Source organism: Cervus elaphus, chromosome 5 (assembly GCF_910594005.1).
Source record: "Cervus elaphus chromosome 5, mCerEla1.1, whole genome shotgun sequence".
In the NCBI taxonomy this organism is placed as follows: Eukaryota; Metazoa; Chordata; class Mammalia; order Artiodactyla; family Cervidae; genus Cervus; species Cervus elaphus.
The window spans coordinates 24921075-24941979 of NC_057819.1; the positions used below are offsets into that span (position 1 = coordinate 24921075).

The following is a 20905-nucleotide window of genomic DNA, read 5'->3' on the forward strand; positions in this document are numbered from 1 at the left end:
TACTGAAAAAATTTCCATAAACATCACTGCATCCACCCCACAGTCAAAGGATATAATGGCAGCCGCCCAGCTCATATCCTTACATTCTTTGAAAACCAAATCCCACACAATCACTTCTCAGAGAACCTTCTAGAACCATATGCAGAGAGGAATGGCCATGTCCATTCATGTCCACTAATATCTTTTCCTCTTCCACATTTCTTGGATGCTGCCTCAACAGACAGGGACTCGAGAAAGAATGTCATGACCCTCCTTCCTGGGGCCCCCATTACCTGCTCTACTCCAACTCCCAGAAAAATAAGAAGATTGTGGGCAAAACACTTCCCTGTGGTTTTCTGTTTTCTCCTTCTGGCTGTTTTCCAAGTCCAGTGAATATAGGAATTTCACATTGACAGCCACCTTTTGGCTTCCTTGAGGTTTTATGTTTTGAGGCAGGGAGGAGAAAATTGCTCCTTGCAAGAGGGGTGGAGATAAATGAGGAGTTGGGGATTACCAGAAACACACTACTATTTATAAAATGGGTAACAATGAGGTCCTACTGCATAGCACAGGAAACTACAATTAACAGCAGGTAATAACCTATAATGGAAAAGAATCTGAAAATGTACACCGGACACTAACACAAGATCGTAAATCAACTATCATTTAATAAATAAAAAAAGAAATCGAAGGCATTAGATGAAATGTTGCAAATTTATTCTGTCAGTGTTTTGTGTATCCTGACCACCATGGTGAGCAAAATGACATTCAGAATGAGCAGAATTTGTCTGCAGATGCATTTCATAAGGGATTTTGTTTTTTCCTGAACAAAGATGATAAAGTGTCATGATGGGTAATGAACAGCCCCACCTATAATGAAAAAGAATTCAAAAGAGAACATGTGTGTGTGAATAACTGAATCACTTTGTGTGCACCTGAAACTAACACAACACTGTAAATTATCAATAACTCAATTAAAAAAATTGCCCCTTTCAAACGTGCTTCTCACCAATGCTTGAAGACAGTGTCCTGAACACCACACGATCATCCAACACCACACAAGGCCCCAGGGGCCTCGAAGATACCTAACAGTTACCTGTAGTACCTGCATTTTCTGGATCTGTCAGAAGCATAAACAACACACACACACACACAGTGGATTCTAGGGGATTTCAGGCAACACTGCACAAAACGTGAAGAGGAGTGTGGAGGTGTATTCACCCTGCTCTTCTGGTGTGTGCAAATTAATCTCATTTCCTCATCTCATCCATGGGGATGATAACCTTTCCCTTAGGGAGTGTGCAGCAATCACACGTCCTATTTTGGCTACCAGCCTCTCTCCCCTCTTTCTGGAAGCCCCCTGCGTTCTGAGTTGGGGGATCAGGGATCTCTCATTGGGACTGATCAAGGAGGGACGGTAAATGCAGGACCTGCTTCCCTCCCGGAAGCTACTGAGGGGTCAGATATTTTCTCTCACTGCTCTGGCATGGCCAAGGGGTGGACACAGGACTCAAGCTTGAGAGAATGACCTCCTCCCTAGGTTGGTGAAGTCTAGGCTAGAGATAAAAGAATGGAAGAAATGTACAAAGAGAGCTGATTTCTGCAGGAGCTCTTCCTGTTACAAAAGCTGCTTCTTGTTTCAACTTCAACCCCCCAGAATGGCCTGGATCCTACTTCATTCAGCATCTTTTCTCTAGTCCTTTCATTGATTTCTTTTTGTTTTCTGGCTTTCTTGAGATGTAATTGACATATAACACTGTGTAAGCTTAGGGTGTACAGTATGATAATTTAAAGTGTAATGTATAATATATATGATACACATACATAGTGTAAAATGATGATTTTACAGCAATAGGTTTAGTTTATAACTCCATTATCTCATTTAGTTATCTTTTTTCATGATGAGAACTTTTAATATTTACTCTCTTAGCAACTTTCAAGTATGCAATACAGTATGATTAACTGCAGTCACCATGCCATACATTAAATCCCCAGAATTTGTTTATCTCAGAACCAGTAGTTTGTACCTTTGGACCAGCATCCCTTTTCCCCTTCCTCAAGCCTCTGGCAATCATCCATCTATTCTCTGGTTCTATAAGCTTTCATGAGATTCCACCTGTAAGTGATATTATTCAGAATCTGAATTTTTTGGACTTAGGTCACTGAACCTAATGCCTTCAAGGTTTATCCCTGTTGTTGCAGGAAAAAATGAAATCACTGTCTCAAAGAGATATCTGCTCCCCGCTGTTCACTGAAGCCTTATTCTCAAGAGTCAAGACATGGAAACAACCTGAGTGTCCAGTAATGGATGAATGGATAAAGAAAATGTGAAGTATATACGCGAAGAAATATTATCCAGCCATAAAAAAAGAAAGAAACCCTTCCATTATCTTTCAGAATGTCCAACTCTGCCAAGTTGGCCAAGGTCAATTTCCCTTGCTCATGAGATGAGCCTCCTGTTAGAACATGGCAAAGAGATTTAAGGAAATCTCCAGCAACAGTCCCAGTATCAATATCAGAGCACAGCTCGTACCAGTTGGCATCTTCCTTCTTTCCTCTCTTCCCCAAAAGGATCAGAGCCATCAGTTTGTGTAACAGAAAAATGGATGTATAGCCATCAATTTGGGTCAAAAGGCAGTGCTAGTGGTAAAGAACTCAGCTGCCAGTGCAAGAGACATAAGAAACACAGATTGGATTTCTGGGTCAGGAAGAGCCCCTGGAGAAGGGCACAGCAACCCATTCCAGTATTCTTGCCTGGACAATCCCAGGGACAGAGGAGCCTGGCGGGCGAGGATCCATAGGGTCACAAAGAGTCGGAAACGACTGTAGCGACTTAGCATGAACTCTTGATTAAAATATAGTATAGCTGGAAAGGAACGGGAGCTATCAGAGGATGGAGGGATCCTTGAGTTGGAGTTCACTATGGATTGACATTTTGAAATGTGTGCAGCTCGTGAAGCTGTATGCAGCGAGTCTGTATGTATTGTTACACAGTGGAGTTTGCAGAAAAATTCGTTAAGCAATGTGATTCAATTATATAGGGGGAGAGAGAGGAGCGAGCAGTTTAATTAACTTAAATTTCTAACCTCACCATTCCATTTAATAAGCATTGACCAGAATAGTAAGAAGGGTGACATGAACCCAATGCATCCCAACTGCAGCTGCAAGTTCGTATCTCTTGGAGAGGTTTTTGAAAATGCCAGTACCAGGGACTTCCCTGGTAGTCCAGTAGTTAAGAATCCACCTGCCAATGCAGGGGACACAGGTTCGATCCCTGGTCCAGGAAGATCTCACATGCCAAGGGGCAACTAAGCCCAATTGCCACAATGACTGAAGCCTGCATGCTCCAGGGCCTCTGAGCCACAAGTACTGAGCCCATGTGCTGCAATCACTGAAGCCCACTAGAGCCTCTGCTCTGCCACAAGAGAAGCGACCGCAATGAGAAGTCCATGCACCGCAATGAGACAGTAGCCCTGAGTACCCACAACCAGAGAAAGCCTGCTCTCAGGAATGAAGACTCAGCACAACCAAAAATAAAGAAATAAACAGAAAAAATACTAGTACAATACATGATATTGTAAATCAACTATATTTCAATAAAATAATAGTAATAAAAGAGATAATGAAAAAGATTGAAGAACATTTTTCTAAAATCTATTCACAGTATAGTTTTGGATTTCCATTATCTTAGGGTACATGAATTATAACAAACGGATAAATTACTTAAAGAAAGAAATGTGCATTCATTTAGGTTCATGGATATGTGTGCTCAGTCACTCAGTCATGTCTAATTCTTTGCGACCCCATGGATTGTATCCCACCAGGTTCCTCTGTCCATGGGATTCTCCAAGCAAGAATACTGGAGTGGACTGCCATTTCCTCCTCCATGGGATCTTCGCGACCCAGAGATTGAACCTACATCTCCTGTGTCTCCTGTATTGGCAAGCGGATTCTTTACCACTGAGCCATCATGGGTATTGTTGTTATTAACAAAAAAAAAAAAAAAATTACCAACACCAAGGCTTCACCCCATACTGGTGTGGAGGCCAGAGGATCCTAGAAGCAGTCATCGTTGGAAACAATGGCCTCAGATCATCTCAGATTGGGGTTCCTCTTACAGTGCAAGTATCTTAATAGGACTACACCTGACTCTGTTATTTTTATTGTTACTATTGTTCTTTAGTTGCTAAGTTCTGTCCAACTCTTTGCCACACCATGGACTAGCTCACCAGGCTCTTCTGTCCATGGGATTTCCCAGGCAAGCATACTGGAGTGGGTTGCCCTTTCCTTCTCCAGGGCGTCTTCCCAACCCAGGGATCAAACCGAGGCCTCCTGCTTGGCAGACTCTTTACCACTTGAGCCACCTGGAAAACCCATTATTTTGTATATATGGTCTAGAAATACACACCAACCACTTCATCTCAAGTCTAAATGAAGAACCTTCTCTCTGGCCCCTTCCTAAACGGAAGCCACATGGAGTGAACTCACAGAGACTGTAACTACTACTCAATCCTCCAACAGTTAATGAGTGGCCTTTTAGGCCAGATATTGTATGAGAAATGACGAAACAACAGCAAGCGGATGGAAGATTCTGTCTCATGGAACACATGCTCAGGTGGAAGTAAAAACATATGTTGGGTACAACATAAGGGATTCTCAAGAAAAATTTGACTCCACACAGTATTTATTTATTCGAAACTTGGTACCTCCCTCTCTGTAAGAGCTGAGCTTATTAATTTTATTTATTCATTTATGTTTTTGCTGTGCTAAAAGTCTTTGTTGCTGCGAGCCAGCTTTCTCTGGTTGTGGTGAGCAGGGGCTACTCTCTAGTTCCAGTGTCCAGACTTCTCATTGTGGCGGCTTATCTTGTTGGGGAGCACTGACTCTAGTGCTCAGGCTCAGTACTTGTGGTGCACAGGCTTAGTTACTTCAAGTTATGTGGGATCTTCCTGGAGCAGGGATTGAACCCGTGTCCCCTGCATTGGCAGGTGGATTCTTATCCAGTAAATCACCAGGGAAGTCCAAGAATAGAGTTGTTTCCCAACAACCACAGTCATAATTTTTCAATTGTAAGGGTGATTCCATCCCCACCCAGGAGATAGGAGGAAATATCTGGACCATCTTGGGATATCACAATTCAGGGTTGTATATATAGTGGGTCAAGTCAGAGATGCAATTAATCAAACTACAATGTATAGACCAGACGGCATCTCACAACAAAACATCATAAGACCCAAATGTCAACAGCCAAAGACTGAGAAATGTCTATTCTATGGGATTATAACCCAAACTGCAAAGTATTAACAAATATCCAGATGTCCTTATTGAAATCAATGATTGAATAAATATATGCATGAGGGAAAGTAAACAAATTTCCCCACAGAATTCCAAATGATTTACATAGATATACCACTGGCAAGAAGGCACAGTATAATTCCATAACTGTGAGCTGTGGATAATTACTTCCTTTTGGAGAATACTATATAGGATGTGTTGAAAAATCAACGTTACAGTGGAAGAACCTAAGAAATATCACCCCAGCCAGTGACCAAAGTTCATATCAACAATGACTAAGTCAGATTGGGAGTAAATGTCCTTGATATGATGAAATGAAAATGGCACTTTATTTTTATGTGTATATTTTTTGTTTTTAAAAACCCCAATTGGCTTTTATTTCAAATTGATTGGGGATAAAAGAGCACAGAGATACACCTGATGTCTTTGTATTTTTATCTGCACTGTTCCCTTTGCCTGAATTTCCTTTCTTGGGATACAAAAGTACTACACAAACAACAAGGATCTACTGAACAGTACAGGGAACTCCACTCAATATTCCACAATGATAATATGCAGAAAAATCCAAAAAAGACCAGATACATGCATATGCACAACTGAACCACCCCACTGTACATCTGAAACCAACACAATAAATCTGCAAACCAACTATACCTCAATACAAAACAAAAATCAAATTAAGATGAACTACTACATATTCTCCACTCTTCCAGGGCAGGGCTCACTCTCTCACGCTCCTGTCCCTCAAATAGGAGTCATTTTTCCCTTCTTCCTCATTTGAGTACTTCCTGACATCCTCAATCAATGTTTATTCAATGAAAAGGTGAAAGAGAGTAGCTTACAGACAACTACAAAACATTATCTCAGTGGGTTTTTTTTTTTTTTATCCCCAAGCCCACTCTTTGGTCTAATCACAAGAAAAACATCAGATAAATCCCAATTGAGGGACATTCTTCAGAAAATCTGAACAGGACGTCTCGTAGCTGTCAAGGTCAACAGAAAGCAAATCTGAGAAACAGTCACAGACAACAGAAATTAAAAAGACATGATATTAAATGTGATGTCCTGAGCAGGAGCCTGGAACAGAAAAGGAGGCATCAGGAAAACACGAAGGGAGAATGAATGAGTGTGGACTTCAGTTAATAATAATATTGGAGCATTGATCGTGACAAATGAATGAAGCTAATGTCAGATGTTAATTATAGGGGGAAACTAATCACGAGGCACCTGGCACTCTCCTGTATTGACTTCACAACTTTTTCTGTAAATCTAAATCTATTCTCAAACAGAAGGTTTATTGAAAAAAGATGGAATGCCCTCCTTTCTCTGCCTGCCTTGCACTCCAGTCTGCTCCAGAAGCAACTCCCTGAATCCCCATCAGATGACAAAGGGAGACACAGTGCCAGGCAAGGATGTCATGGACCTCTGTGGGGTTTGGAGATACCCAGCATCATCCTCTTCCTTAAAAGCATCCCACTTTTCTCAGGAGGGAAATACCACCTCCCCTGGGATGTGCTCTGAGTGACAGGTGACTCCAGAGGCCCACCTCTCATTCTGGAAGCACCCCAGGTAACTCTGCTACCCTGGACTCAAGACAGCAACTAGGTCTGTGAGCCACTGGGAGCTTCCCAAAGAGCCTTTTTTAAAAATCTGAGTGAGGATTTTATCTTGTTTTATTTTGTACCACCTATTTTACTCTATATTTATGTGGCCCAAGATTAAGTAACTTGCAAGACTGTCTTAATCTCACAGAACCTAATTCACTGTTTTCCTGCAGGCACTGCCTATATTTTCCAGATATATTTTTCCAAAGTAAATAACAAATAAAATGAAAGCTGTTTTCATCCTTAAAATATACTGGAGATCTCATCTCTTCTTGCTTTCTTTACGATCTAAATCAGTTAAACTTCATTCAGGTCTTAAAGCAGTAATTTTTCCACATCATGAGTTTCTTGCTTGACAATACTTCATCTATGCCCACTTTGCCTTGTTCTTATTCTTAAGTCGCTCAGTTGTGTCTGACTCTTTGTGACCCCATGGACTGCAACATGCCAGGCTTCCCTGTCCTTCGCTATCTCCCAGAGTTTGCTCAAACTCATGTCCATTGAATCAATGATGCCATCCAACCATCTCATCCTCTGTCATCCCCTTCTCCTGCCTTCAATCTTTCCTAGCATCAGGGTCTTTTCCAAACAGTTTGCTTTCTGCATCAGGCGGCCAAAGTATTGGAGCTTCAGCATCAGCAACAGTCTTTCCAAAGAATATTCAGGGTTGATTTTCTTTAGGATTGACCTGGTTTGATCTCTTTGCAGCCCAAGGGACTCTCAAGAGCCTTCTCCAGCACCACAATTTGAAAGCATCAGTTCTTCAGCACTCAGCTTCCTTTATGGTCCAACTCTCACATTCGTATATGACTACTGGAAAAACCATAGCTTTGACTAGAAGGAGCTTTGTCAGCCAAGTGCTCACTGGTGATCTAGTGGTTAGGATTCTGCACTCTCATGGTGGCAGCCCCCATGGGGTTCTATTCCCAGTCAGGGAAGCCTTTGGTCTCCCTCTCTGCCTCCCACTTTTCCTTATTTTGCACTAATTCCTGAAATTTTGGACTCTATTCAATAAATTTCTTTGCTTTCAATGCAGTTCATTTTAATGTTCAACTTCATCAATGGAATTAACTTTTGTAAACATTCTGCCATAAAGCAGGACATATTTAACATTTAGCACATGAGAACCTTGAGCCTTAAGATGGTTGTGAAATTTCTACAGCCATACTGGCAACAAAACATAATACAGTCAAGCTAGACTATAGCTCCTGACTTTTTTAAAAACTTTTTATTTTATATTGGAGTATAGCCACTGAACAAGGCAAAGCTACAGTCATCAAAACTGTATGGTACTGGCACAAATCAGAAATACAGATTAATGGAACAGGATACAAAGCCCAGAAATAAACCCATGCACCTATGGTTAATTACTCTACATCAAAGGAGACAAGAATATCATGTTGGAAAGACAGTCTCTTCAACAAATGGTGCTGGGAAAACTGGATAGCTACATGGAAAAAAAATAAAATTAGATCATTCTTTAAACCCCCAAGAGTCCTTGCACCTTTGATTATAATAAGAATAGAGGGAATTATTGGAGGAATTCATTATGCCAGGTGGGGAAGCAGTACTGGGCAAGCAGGCTGTTGCATCTAAAGCAAGGGCATCCTCTTCCTCCCACACTGTGCATTGTCAAGGCCAGTGGCCCCATACCTTATTAATTCTTAAGACCAACAGCATACATTCAACTAACTCTTTTGTTTATTTATGTTCTTAAATTATGTAGGCCGGGATTTATGGCATGCAACTAAGGATATTATTGGGTACACCAGGGCATACTTTACCTGAAATAGAATAAGGATAGACTTTTCCTGCTTCAAGGCAGGTTCAAAGGCTACATCAGTCAAGTGAATCAAGTTCAGGGCCAAACCACCAAAAAACACCACATATTATTTCTAACAAGCTCAAAACCTTCTGCAAAGCAAGCTTCCATCAAAAATACATTTGAGCCTTATCAACCCCAGGCCCACTTTGTCCTCTTGTCAATTATTCTTATTTTGTTCTTTTTCCCTCTTTTATATCTCTCATCTTTATAAGAATAGTGAATATCTACTTCTTAATAATGCCTTATTCAGAGACCTGCTCTGAGATCTGACCACCTTCTGAGCACAAGATTCTTAACAAATTCTTGAGTATTTAGCATATAAAACTGCAAAGACTTCAGCAAAGTATATGCATTTGTTAATAATTAACAAGATGTTTGAACTTCCCAGGTGGCTCGGCTGGTAAAGAATCCACCTGCAATGCAGGAGATGTGAGTTCGATCCCTGGCAAGATCCCCTGGAGAAGGAAATGGCAACCCACTCCAGTATTCTTGCCTGGAGAATCCCATGGACCGAGGAGCCTGGTGGGGTATAGTCCATGGGGTCACAAAAGAGTCGAACATGATTTCGTGACTAAACCACCACCACCACGACAGCCATTCATTCATTCATTCATTTAACCAACCTAAAAATATCTCTGACTTTGAGAAAGGCACCTAGACATATCTAAGTGCTGTATCTCTGTTTTGGACCTTTCCACCTCCCTTTCCTGGAGTGTCAGAGAGCCAAGCTAACACTATGAAAATACTTGGCTCCAGGCTTACATTCAGATCAGACAACCAGAAGCCTTTGAAACTGACTTCTTGTGGAAAGAAGCAACCTAAGAATAGGTGGGGAAGATGAGCAAGAAAGAGTTCTTTGATTCTCCAGACACACAATCAGGTGACAAGAGGCCTTGGATGCTTCTGAAATTGACTCTCTGTGGGAGAAGGAAAAGGGATGGAGTGGTGAGAATGTGCAAAAAAGGTCCACGTGCTGGGTGATGCTTCTGTTGTTCACTGGAAGGAAAACATTTTCTGAAATTAAAAGGGATCCTTAGATGTTTAAAGAATGAAAGTGCTTTGCTTTTCTTCCTTTGTGGAGGTCTGCTTTGGAAGACTTGAGCTCCGGGAGAGAACAGAACTTCTAAGATGACAAACAGTCCCATCCTGGTTTTCCTCTTTGCAATGGCTAACGCACACATGTGCACACACCCAGCTATTTTTGTAAATTGCCCTTGGAGATATTTTTCACCACAAAACTTGGTTCTCAGGATGGAGGACGAGCCTCTGTGTGTCAGCTAGAAATGACAGGCACAGAAGTGATAGGGAAATGGCAGTTTTCAGGTGGTCAATCACTGTCTGCAGCAGGAGTCCTGAATCCGGATGGGCTCCCTTCTGTTGCTGGCAGTTAATCTGGTCCCCTCTCCACCCTGGCCATTCTGAAGTGGTGAGATATGTTCTATTGGCACCTGACCTACAAAACATAAGCCCACCTGTGAGCTTCATAGCACTGTCATCCCTGAGTCTAGAAACAAGTCACTATTGCAGAGGAAAGCACCCAAGGATACATGGTTGTATCCTTCAGGGTTTTATATACAGCAGATGGCCAGATAGAGCTGGGGCTTCCTGGTGGCTGAGTGGTAAAGAATCCATCTGCCAAGGCAGGAGATGTGGGTTTGATCCCTAGGTCGGGAAGATTCCCTGGAGAAGGAAATGGCAGCCCTCTACAATATTCTTGTCTGGGAAATCCCATAGACAGAAGAAGTTTGACAGGCTATAGCCCATGGGGTCACAAAGAATTGGACACAAATGAATAATTAAGCACAGCACACAGCAAAGCCATCAGTTCATGCTGAATATTACAGAAATGCCTCTAGTCATTTAACAGATATCTACAGTATTTTATGGATATATTAATACATGTATACACACACACACACACACACACACACACACACACACGGGCCAGTGGTAAAGAACCTGCCTGCCAATTCAGGAGATGCAGGTTTGATCTTTGATCCCTGGGTGGAGAAGAACCCCTGGAGAAGGAAATGGCACCCTACTTCAGTATTCTTGCCTGGAAAATCCCATGGACAGAGGACCCTGGCAGGCTACAGTCCATGAGGTTACAAAAGAGTCAGACACGACTTAGCATCTAAACAACAACAACAGAGCAGACCCAGGCTAATTCTAAATATTTGGAAGCTGTGCTAAATGAGTGTCAAATTGACTTCATTAAAAAAGATACACAGCTTCATTATTTTCTAATTATGAGAATTCCAACTAAAGGCTAATGACATTGCCAGATCCAGGTTTCCTACCAGCTGTTTTCATAAACAGATAAGACTCATTTGTAATTAGTGCGTGTTAAGTATTCAGCAGGCATATTATTAATGCAACTTTTAAAGAGATGGAAAGCGTGCTATTTTACCAACTTAAACACACATTAGTAAAGTATTTACTGATTTATTTTACTATTTTCTTAAATGGAAAGCACCTTTCTAATTGATGGACTCTGAACAAACACACTTTGGCTCTACATTTAAAATTTTCCAATCTTTTGACTTCTAAGTGGCAAGATGCTTATTTCTGAATCTGCAAAGACTTAGATCCCTCTGAATACATAGCCCAGGAGCAAACCTCTCTTGGCCGTGGCACAGCTTGCCAATGGCAGGGCTGCCCTCAGGACTCACATGAACACGCTAGTGGGCAATGGACTGTGGTCAGATGCACAGTATTTTTGTGAAATTTAATTCTACACTGATAGCTGCTTCCCAATAAAGACTGATGTGAATATCATCTACTGGAGAGTTAAAGCTTTAGGAGATTCTAGTTTGTAACCAACAAGCAGTAGTTGGCAAATGGAAAAAAATGGCAGAGTATGAAATTGTTTCACTTCTTATTCAAGACCTTGAGTTTCCATTGGCAAAATATTTCTCTAGATAGGCAGTCATCTCTACAAAGAATATTATGTAAATGTGTCGAGCCTGGGAAAACCAAGCACAAAGCTACATATCAGGCAGAGGGAGGGCCCATGACCAGCTGAATCTAGGTCTGATTTCCAAAGGACAGAAGGAAGCGATCACGAGGTCTCAGTCCCACAGATGTGTTGTTCATTCTAAATCCCTGTGTTTAATCCCCAGACGCACCCCCAACCCCAGCTGAAGGGTTTTCCTGCCAACAATCAGCCAGGTTCAATCATGAGGTTAACGCTGTCCACTGGTTTCTGTGGCTTTGGTTGAGATTAAAAGGAAACTCCCAGCACTAGGTCACAATCAACAAAACTGAAATGTGCAAAGTATAAGCAAGAGAATGATTTCTCTCTTAAACTCATCCACCCCCTTAACAAACAGATTTTTTTTTTAAAGGAAAGAACAGTAGGGGACACCAACATTCCACTTACATAATGTAAGTGGGATCATCCAGACAGAAAACTGATAAGAAAACAGAAGCTTTAAATGACACTTTAGAACAGAGAGACTTAATTGATATTCATAGGACATTCCAACTGAAAACAGCAGAATACACTTCTTTCTCAAGAGCACATGGAACACTCTCCAGGACAGATCACACCTTGGGTCACAAATCAAGGCATGGTAAATTTAATAAAATTGAAATCATACCAAGCATCTTTTCTGACCACAATGCTGTGAGATTAAAAATCAATTATAGGAAAAAACTGTAAAAAAAAAAAAAAACCCACAAACATATGGAAGCTAAACAATTTGTTACTAAATAATCAATGGATCACTGGAGAAACCAGAGGAAATAAAAAAGTACCTAGAGACAACTGACAACAAAAACACGACAATCCAAAACCTATGGGGTGCAACAAAAGCAATTCTAAGAGTGACGTTTATAGCAAGACAATCTTGACTCAAGAAACAAGAAAAATCTCAAATAAACAACCTAACCTTACAGTTAAGCAACTAGAGAAAGAACAAACAAACTCAAAATTAGTAGAACAAAAGGAATCAGAAAGATCAGAGCAGAAATAAACATAGACAAAGTAAAAAAGAAAAGAAAACAAAGAAATAAAAACAGCTATTGAGCCCCAGGGGAGAGGGACAAGAGGGCTTATCATTGTTGGATAAGCTTTAAAAACCCACATATAAATGTGGTCCCATGTCCAGTAACACTCAGGGGTCATACCAAACTTGATTAGATGGCACTTCGGGTCAAGATTCTGGATTATGTAGCAATGTGAGAGCACATTTAGTGACCTAATAACACTTATACCAAATAGTTGTTATAATCAGACTCATGTGTGTTTAAAACAAATGCAACAACAAAAAAACTGCTATGAAAATCCAATCAAGCCAAGGCAAGTAGCTTCCCTCACATGCTACTAGTATATTTCAAAGAGAAAACTCACCCCTTCTTTCTTCTTAAAGCCCACAGGACTCATTCTAAATGACTCCTCTAGGTATAATTTTTATATGAGACACTCCACAAACTCTAGTGGATATCCTTCACACTTTCTGCTCTTTTATATTTTGAATACTAAGCTCTATTTCCAGAGAGAAACAAAAGGGTAACTTTGAGGTTGGTACCACAAAGTGTACTTAGAACTCACACACTCCGAAGAGATTGTAAGTTGGCAAAACTGTATCCTCTATCCTTCCTGAGAATTTTTGCCAACCCATTTGCAGACTCATATCAACTTGAGCCATTTAACTCTCCTAAAACCTGCTGAGAACCACCTAAGCCAGGTCCAAGGCAGAACATCAGCCTGCTCCCGACTTTCCTGGGGCAGCCCAGAAAACCTATTAAAAACATCTTCACCAAATCAATTGCCAAGTCAGAGAGCTCTAACTGGTCTTTCTAGTTGACAGTGAACATTGGAGTCTGCAAAAAGTGGAGGGATGCTAACACAGATTTACGGATCACATAGAGGGGAAGGATCTCAGAAGCACCCTTGACCTTGGAGATGCTACCCAGAGATAATGAGCTCACCTTAAGGTGAAGCGGTCCTCCGTGGAGTTTTTGGAGATGGAGACCGGAAAAGTCAGCACGTCTCCCTGCCTGACTGTCTTTGGCACGTACTGCACGGCCACGTGGTTATCCAAGCGCAGCTCTCTCAGCGGCGGCCGGCTGGGGGTCTGGTAAAGAAAAACACTCCCGATCCTGTGCAAGGGAGGCCCCGACTCATCGATGTCATTACGGCCAGACCGCATCCCGCCGGCTCTCCGGGCATCCTCCTTGGCGCAGTCTCCGCGCTCGTCCCCGGGCTGCACGGCATAGTAGAGCTCCACCGGGCTGCCCTCGGGGGGCTCCAGCGCCTTCTTCCTCCCGGCCACCACGGTCGGGGGTCCGAACCAGCTAGCCGGGAGCTCCAGCTGCGCCACGCACAGCCCCAGAGCCCCCCGCAGGCGGCAACTGCCCCGCACCTCCCGGGTCTCCCGGAAGGCGAACACCCGCAGGCAGGGCAGGCTCTGCGCGGGGCCGGGGTCGTCCCAGTCCCTGCCCACCACGTGGAACAGCACCTGCACGCGGGGCCGGCTCAGGTAGATCTTGTCCCGCAGGATGTGCGCCTTCAGCTTCCAGTTCAGAGAAAACGTGCTGGTGAATCCAAAGGGGCTGGAGGGGAGCATCAAGTCCTGGGGTACCACCTGCTCAATGGCGAAAGGCCCGTAGCTGGCATTCAGGACCGGCAGCCTCTTGGATTTGTAAATCAGAAAGGACTCCACCCGCGACTGTAGACTGGAGTTTCTCATGATGTCCTGGTTGGCTTCCTTGAGGAAGAAAGACACGTCTGCGTGGTGGATGTGGTAGGTCACCGGGAGGTAGGTGGGCAGCAAAGAGAACCTCTGGATACTCTCCAGTATGCCTCGGCTTTCAGCCACTGTTGGGAGGAATTGGGGTTCAGGGGTTAGAAACTTGAGGACAGTGGTACCAATATTTCAGACCTCTTTGCACCCCCTTTATAGTGGATTGCCCTGCCTTAGCATTAATTAAGCGATTCTTTATCCAAAATGTCTTAAATCAACTCATTTTATATTAAATGTATTTCTTTAAAGAAAAATTGATGCCACTGGAGTAAGTAGAGTACCAGCCACCAGCCTCATTGGCCATGCACAGAAGCTGAGCAAGCAAATACAAGAGAATATTACTTGGCTGTAAAAAAGAACAATTTTGAGTCAGTTGTAGTGAGGTGGATAAACCTAGAGCCTATTGTACAAAGCGAAGTCAGAAAGAGAAAAACAAATATCATATATTAATGCATATATAGGGAATCTAGAAAAACAGCACCGATGAACCTATTTACAGAGAAGAAATGGAGATGCAGATGTAGAGAATGGACTTGTAGACACAGCAGGGCAAGGAGAGAGAAAGGAGAAACAAAGTACAAATTGACAAAGCAGCATTGAATTTATACACTACGCTGAGGCATTTCAGTCCTGTCTGACTCTTTCTGACCCCATGGACTTTAGCCCGCCAGGCTCCTCTGTCCATGGGTTTCTTCAGGCAAGAATATTGCAGTGGGTTGCCATGCACTCCCCCGGGGGATCTTCCCTATCATGTGTAAAATAGGTAACTAGCAGGAAGTTGCTATATAACCCAGGGAGCCCAGCCTGGTGCTCTGAGGAGGGGAGGCTCAAGAGGGAAGGGTATAAATATACATTTATACTTATACATATTAATTATATATTTATATGCATAAATAATTATGTATATATGGGAAAGGGAGGCTCAAGAGGGAGGGATGTATATATATATATGCATACATATATACACATGTATAATTATATATATATGGGAAGAGGAGTTTCAAGAGGGAGGGTGTGTGTGTGTATGTATATATATATGTATGAGAGAGGGGTGTGTGTGTGTGTATATATATATATAGATGTATGATAGATGTATGGCAGAGACCATCACAACAATGTAAAACAATTATTCTCCAATAAAAAAGAAAGAACATTCAAAGTAATGCCTTTAATTTTCAACTAGCAGTCCTCATGCCTTTTAGGAGGTGATGGCTTATGCCTAAGACATGCTCTCTTTCACTCAAGAGGGAAAGATCCTCATGAGAAAGGTCTTAAGAAACTGCTGGCATCCAGCAGAGAGGAGTGCTCCCATTAGCTCCACCAGATGGACTGAGTGAGATTGGAAACAAGAATGACTTTCTCAGCATGTGACTTGATGCTGTGTCCATGTTTTACCCAATACTACTTCCTGTTCCACCAGATACATACTCTACACTTGACACATTTACCATGGGAACAGGATAAAGGACTTTAAAGATGGACAATCATAAATTACTTGGACATCATGTACTTTCCTGGGGGCTAAGCTGAGAGATGGACAGAAAAGACCTTGGAAAGATACTGCTGGAAGGAAACCTTCTGAAATAGATGGGATGAGCCAACCCCATCATGTCGAGTCCATGTGACCCTAAACCCAAGAACCAAGGGAAGTCCATCGCTTTTGTGGCCTCCACATCCTTCGTGAAAGCTGTGTTGACACCAATGCACAGAAAGTCTTCTTCCCCCCAACCCCTTCCTGAACAAATCCCGCCCTCAGGGAGAAAAAGAATCCAAAAATGTTATTTTTACAATGTGGCTTATATTCTCTAAGAAAAACACAGAAGCAGAGATTACATAATTCAAGAACCAATTTAAAGGGCTTTAGAAATGGAAATTACTGGCTCTGGAAACACTGACTTCCTAGGCAAAGCTCCACAAATTATCCAGACCCCTTCTCATTAGCCCTGTCATTCTCTCTGGTTATTTTGCAATAAAAGCAACTCAGGCCCTGATATTCATCGGGTTGACCTGTTTCAGAGGCCCACGTGAGCACATTTTCTGATACATGACGCCTACAGGAGTCTGGACCCCTCCTGGCCGTTGCCTGCGAACAGAGAAGAAAGCAAAAAACTCAGAGAAAGTAGTCTTCACTGTGGCTTTGCTCCTCAGATCTCACAAGAGAACAGGCAAGTCCCTCAGCCTCTCTGGGGCTGCTCTGTAGGAGGGGCCTGACCAGAGGGCGAAAGCCCCCATCCAGTTCTAGTAGCGCAGGGCACTCAGCTGAAGTCCATCCCACACTGGACAAGGAGTCAGCTTGGCATAAACTCCTCCTGAGTTGATGGACAGCCCCTGAGGGAAGGGCTCCCTCCATTCCATGGCATCACCCAGCTCAGGCCAGACTGAGCTCCACTTCAGCAATGAAGGCTTCTATGGCCCTGAACCATCCGAAACCTCCGATATCCTGAGGAGTTTTGAGTCACCCAAGCACTGATTTCATATGACTCAACCTAATACCTAGGAATTCCTTTTTCAAACATCAAAAAATCATGGACTTCACAAGAGACCTCATTCCTTAGGAGAATTACACTTTTCTCAACATTCTGGAAATCTCTTGGGATTTATATGTTCAGTAATCGGGCACTGTCACTTGTGAATTTTCATGCAAGTGAAGCACAGCGAGTGAATTCTGTGTTCATGTTCAGGGTTGAAGCTTCCTCCTTCGTCCCTTCTCTGGGTACCACCTCCCCTCCCCGACTCTGCTGGGACATCGCAGGCTGCGTTGTAAAAGTCACTTCTCTTGACTGCACGATTCTGCATTATATGCCCCAATGATGTCCTCCTGTGGATCTTATACTTTCCTATCACAGGACTTCATTCTCCGCTGTAATTCCCTCCATGCCCCAGTGGGTTATATGCAAGTGAGCAGAGATGACACATCGGCCTTTTCTCTGTTTTATTCACAGTCCTTAGACGAGCACCTGGCAAATATTAGGTTCTCAGTAAATATTTGAGAAGTGAATGAGTCAACGAATGAATGGTGCTTCCAGTATTACAAAAAGCTGATTATATTTTTACATAGGGACTTTATACTCTGTCTCCTCTGTTGCACCCCTCTATAATTAGAATCCTCCATTCTTTTGCCCTATGAGGAGCTCCAAGTAATCTTGATGATAGGGGACTAACGAAGGGAAGCGCCTCTCTATGGAATAAGGTCCCTGATTCTCTTTTATAAATTTTATTGGATTATAGTTCATTTATAATGCTGTGTTGGTTTTAGGTGCGCAGCAAAGTTATACATATTTATATATATATTCATTTTATTTCAGATTCTTTTCTCATATAAGTTATCACAGGATACTGAGTGGCGTTCCCCATGCAATATGGTAGGTCATTGCTGGTTATCTGCCATATATATAGTAGGGTGTGTATGTTTATCCCAAGCTCCTGATTTATCCCTACCCACACCACATTTCCCTTTTGGTAAACAAAGGTTTATTTTCGATATCTGTTAAGTCTGTTTCTGTTTTGTAAATAAATTTAAAAAAAATAACCACTGATTAAGAATCCACCTGCCAATGCAGGGGGCAGGGGTTCAATCTCTGGTCTGGGAAGATCCCACATGATGCGGACCAGCTACGCCCATGAGCCGCATCAAGAGAAAGCCCCCATGCAGCAAGGCCAAAAATAAATAAATAAATAACTTTTAAAAAAATGATACAGATTAATTTATTTACAAAATGGAAACAGACTTACAGATCCCCTGATTCTTAAAAATACATCTTGGCACCACCTGGAGCAGTTATTGTGGTTGTCATCACACCAGCCTGTTATTCACTGCTGAAGCCAAATAAATGGTCAGGTTATAGATAAGGAATAATATCAGACACCAAGGCCCCCTGAACGTTCCTGTTGAACATCTGATCCCTACTACTTAAGAATACCTAACTTTATTGTGCAGTTAATTACATATCCCAAGAACAATGGCTGTGGGACCCCTGACTTTATTTGGGAAAGCAATCAGGGGTTACCACGGGCATCATTCAAAGGGAAGTAATCTCTAAGCTGCATTCCACAAATGGCCTATTTGTGTTTTCACCTGGTTATCTGACCTCAATGTTTATTGCTCAAAAATGCTCCAAGGTGACCCAAAGCTAGTTGTTATTTCCTTTTCCAGTCATTCCTTAAAAAAAAAAAAAAAAAAAAAAAAAAACAGTGTTCCACAATGCATAGACTGGACTAAGAAGTAAAACTGAGTATCCTGGAATCCCCATGGGGATGGCTATTATAAACAAAGAACTCCACTTCCATGTAAAAAAAGAGAAAGGTGCCAAATAACAAAGAAGTTGCATGTGGTAAATCTCAAATCTATTAAGGAAAAAAAGTTACATTTAGTTTTGGTGCTGTGACTTCCATGCTTATTTGAAAGGAAGTGACATGTTCCCATCTTTAAGCAACTCAAGCAGCCTCACAGAGATTTTCTATTAATTTTAACATTTTGAAAAAAAAATAATTTCCCCTAAATAATACCTTTAAGAAACCTGAGGAAGTTGGCAATTTGAGCACAGACCTTTAAAATTTCCCTTGAGTGGACTCAAAAGCAGTATCTAAGAGAATATGGTAATAAGTAAAAATCGGCATCTGTGCTAACATTCACTGCAAATTGCAAGCCCTAGCCTGGGAGAATTCCTGAGAAATCGCATGGGATGCCAACACCTCATGCAGAAAATACAGCATGGTGACAGTTGCCAGATGAAACACAGGAAGATCAACTATGTTTCCTTTTCTAATGAAAGGAAAGGTTGCATGGGGGCATGCTTATAATTAAGAACAGAAACAAAATCTGTCATGTATCTGAAATCCAAATGTAACCAGGGAGCCTGTATCGTTATTGGCTAACTTTAGTAGCCCTAAGCATGACGTCATAAAAGAAGGTAATAGCCTGGTAGAAATAACCTGATCTTTCTAAAAGCAAAGGGCATGCATCCCAGGGATGCTCTGCACTCGGCAATGCTTCCTGACGCTGACTGCCGACAACATTTGTAATCAGCTGAATTGAATGACTCAAGAGTGAATATGACCACACAGTGCGGAATCCCCAGTCAGGGCTTCTTGCTGACTTAGAACGGGAGGTGTGACACAGCCTTCCTGCGGACTGAGTCCAAGCCACACCAAAACGATTTACAGGAAATTGGCCCCCAGGGCAGACTGAGAGAAGGGCTGTTATAGCCACGGTCTGGGAATATCAGCAAGCCCAGTGCATCCCCACACTGCTCCAGCTGCAGCATCACGGATACAGGAATGGAGGACCAGGGGCCCTTCCAGGTGGACATTTCCGGTAAAGCTCTAACAAGAGCAGGTGAAAACCGAATAGAGAGAAGAGGAACCCACTCCACTGTGCCAGGGAAATGCCAAGGCACAATGAGATGACCCTCATTCCAGGACCACGAGAGAGAAGGCAAATATAGATGGAAAACAGAAGGAGAATAAAATGGTTTTTCTGTTCATAAATAAAAACTGCAAAATCAAAGAAGGATGTTTGAAATGGCGATGAAGAGGCAGTTTCAAGAGTAGTTACCACAGAGGACTAAAGTATATTTCACACAGAATAACTTTTACACTCTCACTAATCAAGGAAATGCAGGCCCTTTGGTACTTTATAATGAAATAAGACCAAGATGGAAGAAGATATGGCAGTATTAAAAGTAAGGGATTTAAAATGGTTTCAGAAGCAATAAAATAGATATGAAAAAGCAGAAAATTGAATTTATCCTAAAAAAAAGGAGAATTTGTGAAGCTTTCCCTAAAGCTATGGCAAAGACAAGAAATGAAAATGATCAGTGGCAGACTGCAAACAAATATGAGACACATTAGATATGTATACAGATAATAGAGCTTCTAAGAAAAGTAGCAGAAAAATGCAAAAGAAGAATCATTAAAAGACAATAGAGAAAGGAAAACAGTCAAGGGGTAAAAATAAATATTCCACTGAATTCCAACAAAAACGGTAAACACCAACTTTTAGATATTTCCTAAAGACATTTCTTAATGTCACAGTAATGAATAATTCTATAAGTGCTTATTTAAAAATAAAACTTTAAAAAGAAAGAAAACTAATGAAACTGGCCTCAGCCATATCCACTGTACAAAATTAATTATTATAAAATAACAAGTATTTCCCCAAATCTTATGGGGAATGTTCTAATTGAACAATTAATTCTCTAAACTAGAGATTGTCCTGATAATATGCGAAGACAACAGAAAGATGCAAGGTTACATCCTATCTACCTTTCCTTACAAACATCACTGAACCAAATTACTCAGGCAACCAGGAAGTGGATCAAAGTACAATATTCAGTAACAAGAAAATCATAGCATAAATACAAAAATATTTAAGCATAGAACAAATTCAAATAAAGTTTAAAACGTAGGCAAAACCAAGAAGCTCAAAATAGTTATTGACCAAAAAAGATTCA

General features: G+C 41.8%; 1 protein-coding gene across 1 annotated transcript in view; it reads right to left on the reverse strand.

Moving 5' to 3' along the window:
* TMEM132D (transmembrane protein 132D) overlaps window positions 1–20905 on the reverse strand; it is an 835380-nt gene that overhangs the window by 591828 nt on the left and 222647 nt on the right. Inside the window, exon 2 of the mRNA XM_043902103.1 lies at window positions 13639–14527. Within this exon, the coding sequence (XP_043758038.1) occupies window positions 13639–14527 (889 nt within the window). The remainder of the gene's footprint in view (window positions 1–13638; window positions 14528–20905) is intronic.